Genomic DNA, 17,450 nt, shown 5'->3' with positions numbered 1-17,450 from the left:
TTGTAAGTGCAGATTTTGAACTGTTCAGTTGTGCAAAAACACATTCATGAGCTGCATTGGCAATTATAAGGTTAGAATCAAACATGCATGAGGCTGAATAGGATGCAAGCAAGTCAGATGAGTCATCTACATGAGCTGCTACATCTCTGGTCATGTTGTGAATTTCGATATGCTTGGATTTGAATTTTTTTATTAATAGTTCCTGCATACATTCTGAGCTTTGGCTTGAGAGCAGAGCACCTGACCAGCTAAAGAAGGGTCGGGCTCTAAATTAGTTAGGACTAACTAAAAGCTCATTAGATACAAAAAGAAGAGAAGATTGCTAGGTTCATATAGAAGTAATACTTTGAACTTTGCTATTTCAGAGTGGGAATTGGCAATCCGTATAGGTGTGATGGACTGTGCCGATGAGAAGAATTTTGCCGTTTGTGCAGAATATGGCATTCACTTCTATCCAACCTTTAGGGTAAGGACATAGCTGATAACTGACCTTTGAAGAGAAGAAGCTTTGTGTTCAATCATCTTTTCTAAATCACTCATTAATCTTTTCTAATGGTGTTCTCAATTCCATCAATACGCCATGTGTTCTGTTGAAATTTGATGCCTCTTTTCCCCACCTATGCTCTTGCATATTTCAATATTGTATTATCATGCCTTACAAAACCAGTAACTTTTGCTAACTTTCTATAAATGTGATGGTCTCCAACAATGTTGTATTGGATTGCTGTTGGGTCTGTGGTACTTTGTTAGTCTGCCCAAAGGTTTGATGAAATTAACTGTAAGCTAGAAAGCAGAGCATATGACATACGGTGCACAAGAAATAGCAGTCACCCTCGAAGTTGTACCTACTTGCCTATTGTTGCGAAACTGAGACAGGCAGCCAAACCAACACCTCTGTATTTGAAACACAGTAGAATTAAAATCTTCAAAGAAGCTCAAAATTGACCCCCCAACGGTTCCTAACCTTGGTTTTGAATAACTGATCCCAGATCTGATTACAATAAATTGAAGACACTAGTTAGTGTCTTAACAGACTCGGCAATTTATTAACAATATGTAACTTTGTGGAGTGAAATTAAATAACAAAGTAATTTAGCGGATCTGTGCTATAAATCCAAAAATCTTCTGATTTCAGCCCCATTTCACACAAAAGGCAGACAAACAAACATAGTTAAGGGATTAAAAAATAAATAAATAAAAGTGGCAGATTACTTAAGTGGTTTACATGATGGATTGTTTCACGGGCATAGATGATTTCTTTGCTGATTTTCCAAATATGTCTGTCGGAGTAATCTTTTCAGTACTCTATGATAAAGGCGGGAATAATCATAACTTGGTACCTGATTCCGAGTTGCCAAGAGCTGGTAAGGGAGGTCAGGCAGGAGCTTTCAAATCTTAATTCTATTGCATCAACAGCCACATTCCTTTTCTCCAAAAACAGTTGAAAATCCAATTCCAACTCTGACCATTCCCTGGCAAACAGACCATCTCCTCCATGAGATCCCAGTTAGCATTCAGCACCTGCCTTCTGCTTGACCTTGTTAATAGCCAACTTCTGCTATCTGTTTAAACCTAATGCTCTTCTCTGGTGAAGAAGCATCTGTGGAACCTTTTGATCAGGAACCAGCCTGCAATGAACTTCCAGGGCTGGCGTCTCAAACGATTGTTTGGTCTATTGTCAGTAAACACCAGCTATTACCCACAGTCCAAAAGTCATCTTAGCCCACAGTCTGCAGTTCACACCTCCAAACAAAAATTAAAAGAATAAAAAATGAAAAATCAGTGAGGGAGCTAACACTACCCTGAGAAAAGGCTGATTGTGATTCTCGGCCCTTTTCAAGTTCCAGTGACATTGCCAAATCTTCAATGTAGTCCCAAGTCAGTATGTATGGCTTAGAGATGAGCTTGCAGGCCATGGTGTTCCAAAGTATCTGTATTCCTTGGCTCCTAGTATGTTTTGAAAATGCTAGGAAAGGAGCCTTGGTAAGTTGCTATGAGATAGTAAGAACTGCTGACGCTGGAGTCAAAGAGAACACAGTGTGGAGCTGGAGGAGCACAGCAGGCCAGGCAGCAGAGGAGCAGGAAAGCTGATGTTTTGGGTCGGGACCCTTCTTCAGAATGCTGCCTGGCCTGCTGTGTTCCTCCGGCTCCACACTGTTCTTTCTAATGGTCAGTTGCTATTTTGTAGATGGCGCACACTCCGCTGCAGTCACAGAATGGCAGGAGGGAGTGAATATTGGTTGTGGTGGACGGGGTGCCAGTCATGCAGGGCTATTTTGTCCTGAGTGGTGTCTCGCTTGTATATTGTTGGATCTGCACTCTACAATAAGTGGGGAGTATTCCATCAGTCTTGTGATTTGTACTTTGCAGATGGCGAACAGGCTTTGGAGAGACATGAGTTGCTCACAAGAGAATTCTTAGCCTCTGATCTGTTCTTGTATCTACAGTATTTGTACGGCTAGCCAAGTTCAGTCAGTAGTAATTCCCAACTGTTGCTATTAGGAGATTTAGCAATGGTAATGTGATTGCATATCTGGGGGAGTTGGTTAGATTCTCCTTTGTTGGAGAATGGGTATATTACTGGCCACTATCTACCCAAACCTAAATGTTGTCCTAGTTTTGTACATGGGCATGACCTTTGTATTCTGAAGAGTCAAAGTTGATGCCAAACATTTCGCAGTTGTCAGCAAACATCCCTGTTTCTGACCTTGTGATTGGATAGGCTGAAAGAGATAGATAGAATTTTCATCATTAAGAGTTATGCAGAAAAAGTTGGAAAGTGGAGTTGAGGATTATCAGATCTGCCGTGACTTCATTGAATGGCACAGCAAACTCCCATTGAATGGCCTAATTCTGTTCCTACATCTTACGGTCATATAATTTCTTTTTCTGTAATATCTCTTTAGCGTTTCATTTTTTGTACTGTTCCCTGATCCACTGACCCTGCCATCTGTCAAGTTCTACTTAGGCATTGGTGCCAGCAACTACTGCTTTTCAAGAATTTACTTAAAAGGGATATGGGAGTGGCAGGAAAGTTTTTAGCTGAGGCCACAATTTGATCAGCTAGGTTTGTTTTTGTGGTGCAATCCCAAAGGCCAGATGGTCGACTTATCCAGTTTTGTATGTCTATATAATTGAAAATTAACTCAAGGCTTAATTACAATTTCATTTTCTCACAATAAGGTATGCTGCATCTTGTATTTCAGATCATTGTATGACTTGGCTGGCTTGTTGACCAGATTTGTTTTAGAACACTGTGCTCCAGATAAAAATGTAAATTAACACCTACTGAGTCTGGAAGTGGACAAAAGTGCAGCTTTTGTAATTTTGGGTCAAGTGGAATGATTGTTTCTTTCTTGCTTTCTTGCTGTCTTTCGCCATATTTTCTGTTACACAATAGGCTTCTGCTTCCTGGAGCTAAAATATAAAATTTAATTGCTTTTGGTAAGCCATTTTATTTCTACCAACTCCCATAACTGCCACTAAAAGGCAGTTTTAACATTGTTAATTTTTATTGTTTTTCTCTTCCAGTACTTCAAAGCACTTGCAACCCAGTTCACAACAGGAGAAAGTTACAAAGGTAGAGTACACAAGCAAGCCTTAGTGCAAAACATGGAAATATGTGTGAAACAAACATCTATTTATGTAGCATGGTAACTCATGTTTACCTTAAACCAAACTAAGTGGTAATACAAATCTAATACTGCTTGAACTAAAAATTAATTCTACTCAATTTTTGTCCAATTTGAAAAAAATTGGAATGGACAGAATGGGCATAACTGTGTAATGTTATAAGCTTTTCATGAAGAAACTTTGTTCTACATATTTGCATTTTTTTTTTGAAACTGCCAAATGTCAATGAAAGTGGTGACCAGCATGTGCTAGTGCTATGTCTCAAAGTATCTTATCTATCTTAAAAGTTAAATAATTGTTTTTCCCCTTGCACATGCCAGGACAAGGGAACAAACAGACTTTGGGGGGGATGGTGGTGGGAGAAAAGGGACACCAATTTGTACAGCATGCAACCATCTGCAATTGGAGCAGAAGTCAAATGATTTGCTCCCTTGAGTCTGCTCTGCAATTAATTATAGTTGGGGATGATTTATTTGTTTTAAATTCTACATTCCCATCTGTCTCTAATAACCCTTGATTCTTTATCCACCAAAATTTATCCACCTCTGTACTAAAAGTATTCAATAACCCCACCTCCTCCACTTTGAGGCAAAGAGTTCCAGAGCTCCAATGTTTAGTGTCGTCTTGTCTGTGGTTGAAGTACACCCCCTAATTGTAAAACAGTACCACCAAGTTCTGGACTGAACCACAAGAGGAAGCACCTTTTCCAGGTCCACCTTATCAAGATATTCAGGATCTTCTACACTACAATCAACTAACCCTTCGATCTTCCGAACTTCTGCGGAAATGAATGAACTTACACAACTTATCCTCATAATGTAAGCTGCCCGTTCCAGCTATCACTCTAGTGACCCTCCTCTGAAGTGCTTCCAGTGCATTTACATCCTTCCTGTAAATACAGAAACCAGAACTGCAAATGTGGTCTCACCAATGCTCTGAATAACCATAGCATCACATCCTTCCTTTTACGTTCAATTTCTCTTAAATTAAACAATAGTAACCCATTAGCCGCCTTAATGGTGTGCAGCTCCTGGATGCTAACCTTTTGTGACTTATGCATCAGAACACCGAAATCCCTCTGCATCTCAGAATATTTCAGTAGTTCTGTTTAAGTTTATTTATTTTTCCTGCTAACGTGAACAAGGATGAAAAGAAGGTCCTGAATGGTTGAGCCATCAGTGACATGGCAATACAGCAAGAATAGTGAGCTGTCAATGTTGACATGGGAATGTAATAGGTTGACAGTCCATGTGATGCATTTTTTCCATGAAAAAGGTGCAATATAAGTATGAATTCTTTTGTCTACTTCAAATTGGGTTCTGTGTATTAATGTATAATGTATATAACTACTGTACAGGGTATCTGCTCAAAATACGCCACTGTAAACGTAATTAAACAGAAGCAGGTGGACGCGTAATTAAGGATGTTTCTGAACATGATTATTACAGGTTGTTTCTTATGTCCTCGTCCTGAGGAGTGTAAGATGAAAAGCTTTGTCTTTTCTCCTTTTAGCAGTGTTGAAGCTCTTTAGTACCAATTGATAATTATTCTTCTAGAAATGAGTGATAAGTTTTTTAAGATGGGTAAATGAGAGACTCCCATTTAAAAAAAGCATTGAGTTAGTTCAGACTGCTGAAGTCCAGGCACAGCATCAACTTCTGAAACTGGAAGTCAATGTATCAGCACCCTGACTGGCTCCCAAGGTCCATACAAACCATGAAACTCAGAAGGAAAGTTGCTCTGGCATGGGAGAGTTTCAGACAGGAGCTATTGATGAAACTGATTCCTATTTACACCTTCAAACCTATTATTTGTCAAATTTGTTCTGCCATCATCCCCTTTGCCACTTAATCTCTCCTGCTATCTGCTCTACTACAGGATTTCCTTTGTTCTTTTTCTGCTTTCCGCATCTTTGTACTTGGAGCTTCTAACATCTGTTTTCCACTTTTGATGAAACATTCGCAGCACAGTGGCTCAGTGGTTAGCACTGTGGCTTCACAGTGCCTGGGACCTGGTTAGATTCCAGCCTTGAGAGACTAGCTGCATGGAGATTGCGCATTCTTCCCTTGTTCTACGTGGGTTTCCTTTGGGTGCTCCAGTTTCCTTCCACAGTCTGAACCTGTGCAGGTTAGGTGGATTGCCATGCTAAATTGCCCATTGTGGCCAGGGATGTGCAGAGTTGATGAATTAGCCATGGGAAGTCCAGGAATAGAGTAGGGGGGGGTGGGTCTGGGTGGGATGCTCTTCAGAAGGGCACTGTGGACCGAATGGGCCGAATGGCCTGCTTCCACACTGTAGGGATTCTATGGTTCACCACCAATGCTAGTTGATCTGAGTATTTCAAGTAGTTTGTTTTAATTTTGATTTCCAGCTTCCATAGTATTTTGCTTTCTGTTTTAGTAGGAAAAGGTCAGGTACAACATCCAATGTGTCCTTCCACAACCTGTAAAAAGTTATTCAACTGTGGATGCTTTCACCTCCTTTCTCCTGTCCCTTCACCTCTTATTTGATTTGCTGGTTTTTTTAATTCTACCTCTTGAAGGAAATAAAATCAAATATTCTTTATCCTTTGTGCCTCACTCTCTACTTGCTGAAAAATCAAGCATATAGCTTGTTTTCTTTGACCCCAAAATCAATTGTGAACGTGCTCTACTATCCTGTCAAAATGTTGTTATATTGCTTCAATTTCAAATGAAAATGTTGAGGTCTATATTTCTCTGCTCAAAAGCTGCAAGAGCAAATGCATTTTTCTTGCTCTTTCTGTTTTTACTTATGACAGCTTAAGTAAACTCTTTGAACTCTTAAATGAAAAAACAATACACAGAAGTAGTTCACAATACCAGATAAAAATGAAAAGCAAAGATTCAGTGCTCGAGTCCTTAATGGGACTTAAGGTACCAGCTGAGTCAGCCACTTTTTGTTATTTTTATTTGTTTGTGGAATGTCAACTTGACAAACTGGTCATCACTAATTGCCCAGAGAGCAGCTAAGAGTCAACCATGTTGCTGAGAGTCTGGGCTCACATATAGGGTAGACTGGTTACATATTCCAGAAAGGACGTGAGTGAAGCAGAATGTTTTAATGTTGTCATCATTAGCTTTTTATTCAAGTTTTTTTTAAATTTTCCCACTTTCACAATCTCTGAAATTGGAATTTGAATGCATGTGCTCAATCATTAGTCTGGGGTTCTGGATTATTAGTCCAATGACATTGCCATAACATACATAAGTAATACAGTAGATTCGCTAATGTTTTATCCACAAGGGTTGAAAGCTGTCCTATTAGTTGTTAAAGGAAACATAGCATAAAATTTTAAACAATCAGACAAGCTTTTAACCCTTTGACTCTTTGAAGACCAAATGAGATTTGGGTTTCTCTGTCTAAGCATTTATGCATGCATGAGAGATGTACCAATCAAAGATGTCTCTCAATATTTGTAACAAATCCAAGTCAGTGGTTTTATAGTGTTATTACAGGTAAGGTCTTATCATTATTTAAGTGTTCATTCTGTCTAGCATTCCAAGTTAATGTATATGACTATTGTACAATCATATTTAAGTATGTACACATGACTATATTATCTAGTCAGATCATTACAGGTTCACATATGACTATAGGTATGTATTTTATCAAAACTCTTTACTATCCTTTTACATTTTAAAGATGAAAGGAGTAAAAGGTATTTTTTGACTAAAACCTTATTAACAAAGTTTCTAAGTCAGTTATGTTGTACTTGATACAGTGACAATATTTAATTCCTTTTTTGAGGAGTAAATTACTTGCAAAAAATTACTTGAACTTTAAATGACGATACTAAAGGCCTTGAAGCCTAAGTGGAACTAAAAATATAGAGCCACAAAGTATGTGGGGTGGAAAAAATGCGTTTATTTATTTACTGGAAATCAAACTTGTGATATTAACTGACACCTTGGTCATCGAGAAGTCTCTCCCTATTTTCGTATTGCTCTGAGTTCGCTGATCATTATTGATGCAGGTTCATTATCATATTTCAACATTTTTTTTTAAACTGAGTAAGTTTGACTTGAACCTCCAAATCTTCCACCTTTTTCAGTACTGATCTAGGATTTGAAACCTCTTTAATTGTTGTGGCTGACTAAAGATGCTGAAGTGTGGTGTTTTTGTTATTTGATCTTTCGAAGGCCAAAGATCAAGATTTCATGAACCTTGTCTATTTTTTACATTTCAAAATACTATCAAAGGATAATTTGTTTTTCAGGACCAAACAGAGAGTTAGAAACAATGCGACAAATCATGATCGACTTTCTACAAAATCACACTAGTGCAAACAAGCCCCCTGCTTGTCCTATGCTGAGCACAGCAAGGTACTGTTGTTGAATGAATGTTTAGTTTTTCCCTATATCTCCATTTCGAATATTTCAAATGGAACTGTTCTTGCACAGTTCAAACAGGCTGCCTTTTTAACTGTTGTAGTCACAAGTTTTGAGAAATATTCCAGTCTGCTGTACTATTGTGGCATTGAGCAGTTAAGCCATTAGTTAATTTTGAAGCAAGTTACTAATTTTTGAGTGCTTATGCAATTTTTACATTTTTTTTTTCTTCCCTATTTGAGTCTGGGACATTTTACCTACTTTCTCCCACACTCAAAGCTACTCCCAGCCCAACTCTGGTACTCACCAGTTTCTGGAAAATGGAACAGCATGTCCCTGGTGACTATCTCCTCCTTCCTTTTACGTTTATAAGTTGCTGTTTATTATGTCTATAATGTCACCTGAGTAGATCTGTTTTCCTCCCAATCTCTACAAAATTGCAGAGAAGTGGCTGATCATCATGCATCCTGGAGCACTCTTTGTTTTAGTACCTGGACATAAAGGCAGGAATATCCTGAGTTCAATTCCTGTTCTTGCTGAAATGGGTGAAAAATCAAACTGCTATAATTGACTTTGGATCCCATGGACTGCAGAGGGAATGAATTTTTCAGTGTTCCCAATCCAAATTTATAGACAGCAAGACCTTGTAACGCAGTATATTAACAAGGTGAAGAAGAGATTTTTAGGTTGACTGTCTGCTCAACAATCAATTTACCTGACAATATGCATTATTGTGAGCAATGGCCACTTGAATGAAGTACATGGTGGTTATTGGTTTATTCGAGTTGAAAGCCAGCAAGAATCTGCATTGAGAAGAAGATAGGGGAAAAAATTAAAACATTTGGCTGTATTGATTATGGTTGTGAACTCTCACCACGTTATGCTGACATGGCATTAAAAGCTAAACTTTCTAAAATGTATTGACTTTTACTTTGCCATAGTACAGAACATGGATTAAGCTTTATAAAACAAATATTTCTGAAGCCATCTCCAGTGTACATTTTGAAATTTATAACTGAAATGGTCGTGGCAGATACATTATACGTTTTATGAGTGAAATGTCTTTTTGCTGAAAAGTGACTGGCCTTCAAAATATTTTTCCTCTTTGTTTCAGCTCTAGTTCTGTTCTGACTTTATTGGGAAAACACCAGAAGCACTATACAGCTGTTATATTTGAAAAAGAATTTTCCTACATTGGTCGGGAGGTGAGTTTGAGTTTTGTTGGCCTATTGTATCCACCCTTTGCTCTATTCCACCTTCTGATCATCCTAACTTCCTTACCACCCAAAGATATAGCACCAAAAAAACTGAAGATTTTATGCTTTGGATTGAATTTTTTGTTTTAATTTGGCTAAAATTGAAACAAAACAATGCCCTGGAGTTGGTTTAAATTGGAAATAACAGTCAATACTCAGTGCTGTGCTGGGAAAACTCGGACTAATCACAAGGTTGAGTGTGAACCCACCTCCAGGACTACATATCTCGGTGGCCATTTGGTAATGCTCAATGTTTTGCATGAGCTGTTAAAGCCAGACTCCGTTTACCAAAAACGATCAGAGCAGTATTTACTTTGAAACAAGAAGATGTTTAATGTAATAGCTTATAATATCTATGTATTTTAATTGCTTATGGTGTAATATGTTAAGTCTGTTTTCTTACAGGTGATACTTGATTTGATGCGGTATGAAAATATTATTGTAAAACGAGTGTTGGATACAGACAAAAAGTTAATGGAAAAACTTGGTATCCGTTCAGTGCCGTCTTGCTACTTGTTTTACCCTAATGGCTCCCATGGATTAATTTACATGTAAGTGTATTGTAGTTTTTTCACCGAACAATGCACTGAGAACTTTTCACCTTGAACTAATTAAAAATCTGGTATTAATATCAGTAATGGTGACCATGAAACTATCTGTCGTAAAAATACATCTGGTTTACTGATACTGGATATGTATTGTCCTTAGTTGTGCCTATATGTCACTCCAGACGCATGGCAATTTGACCCTTAAATGGTCAACAATATATTCAATGGCCTGTTTCCACAATGTTGGGATTCTGTGATAACTGTATGAAGTTACTTGTTCGAACAAAATTGTAAAAAAAAAAAAAAAAGCCATCAATCTGGTGACCATATGTATGCTACAGATTGAGTAAAGCAATTTAACAAACAACAGACCAGGTTAAAAAGTGTCTAGCAGTGTTGGAGAATTAAACATGTCACAGGAGGATGCACTCCACAAACATCCTGAATAATACAGAGCCCAGCACGTGAGTATGAAGGAAATGGCTGAAGTGTTTACAGCCAACTTGAGCCAGAAGGGCTGAGTAGCCACCTCCTGAGTTTTGCAGCATCTCAATAGAAAGTCTTCAGCTATTTGGTTCACTCCACTTGATATTGCTAAACAGGTGAATCCACTGGAAAAGACTAAGGACCCTGACAGCAGTGCTGAAGACTTAAGCTCCAGAACTAGCCTTCATGTGATTCCATAATCTCAGCAATGTGACTCCTAACTATCCTTTTGAAATGACCTAGACAGCTACCCAGTTGTATCAAGCCACTGAAAGTGTTGCAAGACAGATTCAATTATGGTTTTAAAAAGGTATATTCGATAAGCACCTGAATGTACAGAAGGAAAGGCAGGTGAGTAACGCTGGCAGAGTTGTTTTTGCAGAGAATTGTCATAGGCAAAGCTGGCTGAACAGTCTCCTGTACTGTAACCATTCTGATTCTGTTAGTTGGATGCTCAACACTACTTTTCATGATTTGGGTATACTCTACTAGGAATTGGCAGGCCTTCCAACTGTTACTGAACCTCGTGGATCAAGAATTCAATATTGAATTGTTTTAGCTTTTGAATGTAAAGCTAAGCACCAACATTCCTAAGATTTTTTTTGTGAACAATGTCAAATCCAGGTAATAAAAGTTTTACTGTTTGGTAGGATTTTGATCTTCAACTTAATTGTATTTTTGCTTCATCCCGATCTCTTGAAAAGAATGAAAGGTTAATGCTTTTGGGTGTAACAGTACTTGCCAGCCTGCATTTCAGTACGGAGTAATGGACGTCTGATGGAGCTTAGACTGTCATTGTTCCTAAGGACAATTCTTTAATGGACGTTCTGTAGTTTTCTTACAAAGCAGATCTTCTTACGCTGCATTTACAAGAAGCTTTTAAATTCACTAACAAATTTAGGATGTACGTCAGAAATAACATGAAATAACTTAATTCAGATTTGCATGGACAGATAAGCATAAAACCTGTTTGTTGCTTCTATGCTTGGAATAACTTCAAAATTCTGATAAATATTGATCCCAGTTCATTTACTGTGTACATTTCAACAAATGGCTTGAAGGTTCCATCTAGGCGAAAACAGTACTGAATTGAGCATTTCCCCTCCTTGTATTCGGAGCAAAAAGAAGTTAAAAGAGAAATCCAATGCTCAAAATTGGCAAATAGCAGAATGTGCATTGTAGAAGGATTCAAAAATTCAATCCTTTGCACTCAAATTGCAATCAAATTTGTTGCAAATTGAACTGTAAAATGTGCCATAAAGGAATACCTTTGTGAATGGTTTGGGGCCTTCTAAATATAGGGAAGAAATTTTTTTTTCACAATTGCCATTAACATGATATCTTGTTTTGAAATCCTCTAGGGGGGGAAAAAACATTGAGATTTTCTAATTAACCTGTTCAGATACTATTACACACCACCTGGAGCAGGTAGGACTTGAATTGAACCTGGTTCTCTAGGCCCAGAGGTAGTGACACTTTCACTGTGTCACAAGTTGGTGCAGCACTGTCTTGCATCATTTAGATTGGATTTTGTAAGTGAAGAAAAATAATCCTGCACATTTTAACATGTTGATTATGATATCTGTACTCTTGTCAATTTCTGAAATGGAAGTTGTTGTGTAAAGCTCAGTTAGAAAGGAAATTATATCTGTCAAAGAGGCCATTTGTCAAGAAGTGTCTCTAATTTTATGCAGTTGATTCCAAATGGTGTACGTTGTGACAAATTTACAGTATGATTAATTGGAAATTTTTTTTTTTTTTTAAGTAGAGAGAAATGGATTTTTGATTTTGGTCCTGTGAAGGTGACCTTTAAACAGAGACATATGCTTTTGATGCATCAAGTTGCAACTTGTCAGTTGAGTTAGTAATTGAATGAAGAATGGGAGTGATACTTCACTGAGGTTGAATGTCCGTTTGTGAATGATTTTGCTGGGGAGAAAGGGCAAATTGTTTTGCTGCTTCTGGTCAGATTTTTCCACATTGTTTTATATCTATGTAGCTTTGTTTTCGTATTGTTTGTGCATCAATGTATTAATTTATTGGAAGTTTATTGGCAGTCTTATGTTCAGTAACCAACCAGCACAGTAACAAAGCTGCAAAAATAAAATTTGTTCTATCAAGGTAGCTTTCATTCCGGAATCTGACTTGTTGATTTTGATCCGTACTAATGGAAGTAATGTGTATGATTAGGGAGGGTGTATTTTTATCTTTGGGCTTCCAAATCAAATCTGGCTCACTGGCTTGAAATTGTATTGTAAACCTATTACACCCTTAACAAATGCAATGGAATCTTGCATTTTTTCCTGTAATGTGCACCTGAGTTAATGGGCCAGAAGTAATTCCAGAATGAAATGCACAGTTAAATATGATTATTGGGAGAATTGTGTAGAAGATTGCACCATCACCACCTGTACAGTAATAGCTTGCTCGTTATTGTTTATCTTACACATCTGGAGTATTGTTTCCAGTTCTGGTCGCCTCATTACAGGAAAGATGTGGAAGTGTTGGAAAAGGTGCCGAGGAGATTTACCAGGATGTTGCCTGGAATGGAGGGAAGGTCTTACGAGGAAAGGTTGAGAGAGCTAGGGCTTTTCTCTTTAGAACGACGAAGGATGAGAGGTGACTTGATAGATGTACAAAATGATCAGGGGTATAGATAGAGTGGACAGCCAGAGACTTTTTCTGAGGGTGGAGGTAGCTATTACGAGGGGGCATAGTTTTAAAGTGAGTGGAGGTAGATAAAGGGGAGAAGTCAGAGGTAGGTTCTTTACTCGGAGAGTGGTCGGGGTGTGGAATGCATTGCCGGAGAGGGTAGTGGAGTTGGCCTCATTAGGGGCATTTAAGCTGCTATTAGATAGGCATATGGATAATAGTATAAGGTAGGGGTGGAGATTAGAAAGACCTTAGGTTTAGGGTTAAATTTCGGCACAACATTGTGGGCCGAAGGGTCTGTACTGTTCTATGTTCTATCTTGGCAATAATTCACTTCCAAATTTGGTAATTGAATCTTTGTTAATGACTCGCCTTAGTTCCATACTTAGCAACATGACTAATTGAGTGACCCTTATTCTAACTAAACTGCAAATCCAAGTAATGTTGAATGGGTTAACATCCATAAGAACACAAGGTCTGTTTCTCAACGCCATTCTCCTGCCTTCTCCACATAACTATTTATCCCCTTACTAATCAGGAATCTATCTGTGTCATAAATACACTCCATGACTTGGCCTCCAAAGCCTTCTGTGGCAATGAGTTCCACAGATTCACCACCCTCTGGCTGAAAGAAATGTTTCCTCGTCTTAGTTCTAAAGAGTCATCCCTTCACGTTGCTGTGCCCTTGGGTCCTTGCGTCACCTGCTAGTGGGCACATCATCTCCACGTCCACTCTATCCAGGCCTTTCAGTATTCTATAAGATTCCATGAGAGAGCTCCTCAACCTTCTAAACTCCCATCGCGTACAGACCCAGAGTCCTCAACTGATCATCTCATGATAAGCCCTTCATCCCCAGGATCATTCTTGTAAACCAACTCTGGACCCCTTCTGATGTCAGCACGTCCTTGCCTTACATATAGGGCCCAAAACTGCTCACAGTATTCCAAATGTGGTCTGACCAGGGGCTTACACAGCCTCGGTAACACATGTTGGCGCTTGTATTCTAGCCCTCTTGAAATGAATGCTAACATTGTATTTGCATTCTTAATTGCTGACTGAAGATTTGCCAACTGAAGTTGCATGTTAATCTTAAGAGAATCCTGAACTAGGACTCCCAGGTCCCCTTGTGCTTCAGATATCTGAAGTCTTTTGCCATTTAGAAAATAGTTTACGCCTACCCACCAAAGTGCATAACCTCGCACTTCTCCACTTCTTTGCTCACTCTCTTAGCCTGTCCTCCTTTAGCCTCCTTGCTTTCTCAAACTGCGTGGCTCTCCATCTATATTTGTCATCTGCAGACTTCGCGACCATGAGCTCAGTTCCTTCATAAGGATTGTTAATGCGTAACATGAATAATTGTGGTGCTGACACTGACCCCTGCAGAACTCCTGATCATTGACTGCCATGCTAAAAAAAGCCACCTTTAGCCCCTATCCCTGTTTTCTGCTAGTCACACAGTCCACTCTTCTCTACACTGGCACAAATCTCCACCCTGGCCACAATAGGCGAAGCATTTCAGCAGGGAGGAAAGTTAGTCTTGTTCACGTGCACACTCTGCTACTAACCCCCACCCCCAAAATCCCAATAACCACTAGTGAGCGACAGTATTGAAAAACATGGCAGGTTACATGTAACACATTCTTATGTATAAAGTGCAGGATAGGTAAACCTAAGAGAAGATAATTTAGAATATATATCTTTCTTTCAAGGAACTAAGGTTGAGCTACAACATATTTAAATTGCAACAAAGGAACTTATTTAAATACGCTGAAATATGGAACTCTCCCATTCTAAGAATTCTGCAAATTTTCATGTATTTTAATCTTGTTTCATGTGCAGAAATACCCTAAGCTATTTTCTAAACCTAAATCTAAGCCCGAGTCTGCTACTTTGATGAAGTAGTGCTCTCTCAAGGGTAATAAAGGCCACCTGGGCTTAGCCAATTTATAAAATCTCACTTTCCTTCGACAGCAGATCACAAACTGCAGAAACATTCATGTCCAATATTGTTTGTCTAAATTTGCTGCTTGGAATGCAGCCAATAAAGTACTTTTAAACCTGGGTAGTAACTTTAGGCACTTTCTGCCTACTTCTTACATTGATGTCTGACTGTCTGCTTTTCCTTGTTATAGTTTCCTTGTCAAAAATGATGACCGAGTTATTGTGTAAAATTACTCGGAGGTAGGTGTGGGGGGAAAATCACTCTTTCCTACTCCTTTTTTCAAAAAGAGCACTAGCAAGGGAAAGAAGCACTTGTGTATATGTTTCAAATGACTGAAACACTTCATAACTGTATAGATACCAGAGCGCTAATTCAGAGGTGCCGTCAGCATTTTAATAATGCAGTTATGATTTTAGTATTTTTGTATTTGGTGCTTTGCTAAGATATGTTTAGATGGAATTCTACCCAGCCAGATGAAAGATGTAAACTAGCTTTCATACTTATAAAGTAACTGCAGTGGATAACAATCTGAGTAGTTTTAATTCTGAAATTTAGTGAAATTCGGTTTAATTACGAGGAGGTTTAGGTATGTTATTGTTTTACAGTTCTGGAATATTTGATTTGAGTTTGAGAATATTAAATTTTGTATCTTGATCCACCTCCTAGAACGCATGTTCCATTTTGAAGCTTCCTTATTTTTTCTAAAAATACAACATATAAATGCATATTGCCTTTATGTCAAGTATTTCCAGTGTTTGGTATTAATTGCTTGTCCCAAGTAAAATTGCATGCTTCCATCCTGAGGTTGAGATTGGTCTGATTTCTGCCTAAAGTACTATGCAATGTAATGTTTGACGTACTTTATAGTTCTTAGTTTTAATAATTCTATTTCAGTTGCTGTTAGGGGCACTTTGTATTCTCTCTGAACTTGTCTGTATGCTGGTGACAGGATGATAACACTTTTTAATTGTTGAAAAAACTTTGAAGGTCTTGATGTAGCAACGAATTCAAGTCCTCTTGTATTGCATAACTATTCATGGAATGAATTGTCTTAAATAATGATATGAGAATTTTTGTCTGATCTGTGAAATGAACAAAAACACTATCATTATTGCAATGAAGTCAGTTGCCACTGCTTTTAACCTTTTTTAGCCTACTGGAGAAGCAGGCATTGGTCTTCCTGCAAGCGTAACAGCTCTTGACCCCAACTACTGTAACTCTTGTAAGGCAACAGAAGGTGGCTTGGCATGCATTTCAGAATAATTGCTGACTGTTGCTTTATGGATTAAAGCTGCCAAATCAGAGTTTAATGGAACATGCTAACATTTTGTTGCCCGTTTCATGTTAGTAAAAGCACATTACCACAACTCATCTAATGAATGTGAATTGCTTTTATCTGGCACCAGCTTACTGTTAACTCATTAGTTTTTAAAGAAGCAAAATATATCGGTAGTCCATTTTCTTTATATGTTACAGACAATAGGAGCACAATGCTTCCAATATTACACTCAATGTAACTTTCTCCATCTAAAAACTAAATATGGTTATTTTAAGAATTCTTGTGATCATAAATTCTGATGCATACTGTAACATCTTTATCCCTGTGAGCCATTTAATATATTTTGATTCTGCTGCAAGGTTTTTATCTTTTTTAGAAAGATATCTGATATTTAAGTTCAGAGATGTTAATACACATGCCCTGGAGCAGGTGGGACTTGAACCCCAGTGTCCTGTGAGCTACTTAGTCCCTTGAGTGGAAGCAAATCTCTTCTTCAAACCAGTTGCAATTTATTTTTTTTTTTTTTTTGTTTTGCTTGATTGCCCACCACGATACATTGTAGAATTTTAATTCAATAAAAATTTGAATGACCGTGAAACCTTTGCAGATTGTCACTAAAATCCAACTGGTTCACTAATATCCTTTTGGGAAGGAAATTTTCATCCATACCTGGCCTGGCCTACATGGACATCAGGTCCACAACAATATGGTTGACTCGTAACTGTCCCCCTAGGCAATTGGGATGGGCGATCAAATACTGGCCTAGCCAGTGACATCGTGTGAATGAAGGTTTTTTAAAAAATATATTGTTCATTGTTCTTGTGGAAGTTGTTTAAAAACTAATTTTCCAATTTGATATTATACTTGAGTCTTGTAATTAAATAATAAAATTTAATTCAGTTGCTACTTCCATTAGGTATTTTGGTTGTCAATTTCTTAAAGCTATAATGATTATCTTAGCCTGATTTTGGATTTTATTTTGAGCACCACATCAGCTTCCCTCAGAAGGATTGTTTGCAGTGTGCATGATCAAGTTACAATAACTCAATGATTTCCTTTTTTAAGTTTGATAACTGAGTTTATGTTTGAAAAATAACTGCGGTATGAAGCATACAACGATGAAGTAGTGCCTTCGAATTACTGATGAGTATAATTTTATAATATCTGCATTTCAGTCCACCTGTATTTAGGTAAATACAGGATGCACGTAGCTTAGAATAATAAAATATAGTGTATTATTAAAACTTGGCACTTGAATGATCAGTAAGGAGCAGCTGAGAAACTGCCCAGGCTCGGAAATGTGG

General features: G+C 38.0%; 1 protein-coding gene across 1 annotated transcript in view; it reads left to right on the top strand.

Annotated features, from left to right (window-relative positions):
* Positions 1–369: 369 nt before the first annotated feature.
* Positions 370–17,450, top strand: part of LOC109910618 (sulfhydryl oxidase 2-like) — a 121,056-nt gene continuing 103,975 nt past the window's right edge. Inside the window, exons 1-5 of the mRNA XM_048613399.1 lie at positions 370–466; positions 3,532–3,580; positions 7,871–7,976; positions 9,097–9,187; positions 9,644–9,789. Coding sequence (XP_048469356.1) covers positions 395–466; positions 3,532–3,580; positions 7,871–7,976; positions 9,097–9,187; positions 9,644–9,789 — 464 coding nt within the window. The 5' untranslated portion in view covers positions 370–394. The remainder of the gene's footprint in view (positions 467–3,531; positions 3,581–7,870; positions 7,977–9,096; positions 9,188–9,643; positions 9,790–17,450) is intronic.

Source organism: Rhincodon typus, chromosome 28 (genome assembly GCF_021869965.1).
Source record: "Rhincodon typus isolate 14 chromosome 28, sRhiTyp1.1, whole genome shotgun sequence".
NCBI lineage: Eukaryota > Metazoa > Chordata > Chondrichthyes > Orectolobiformes > Rhincodontidae > Rhincodon > Rhincodon typus.
This window is presented reverse-complemented; position numbering and strand designations above follow the sequence as displayed.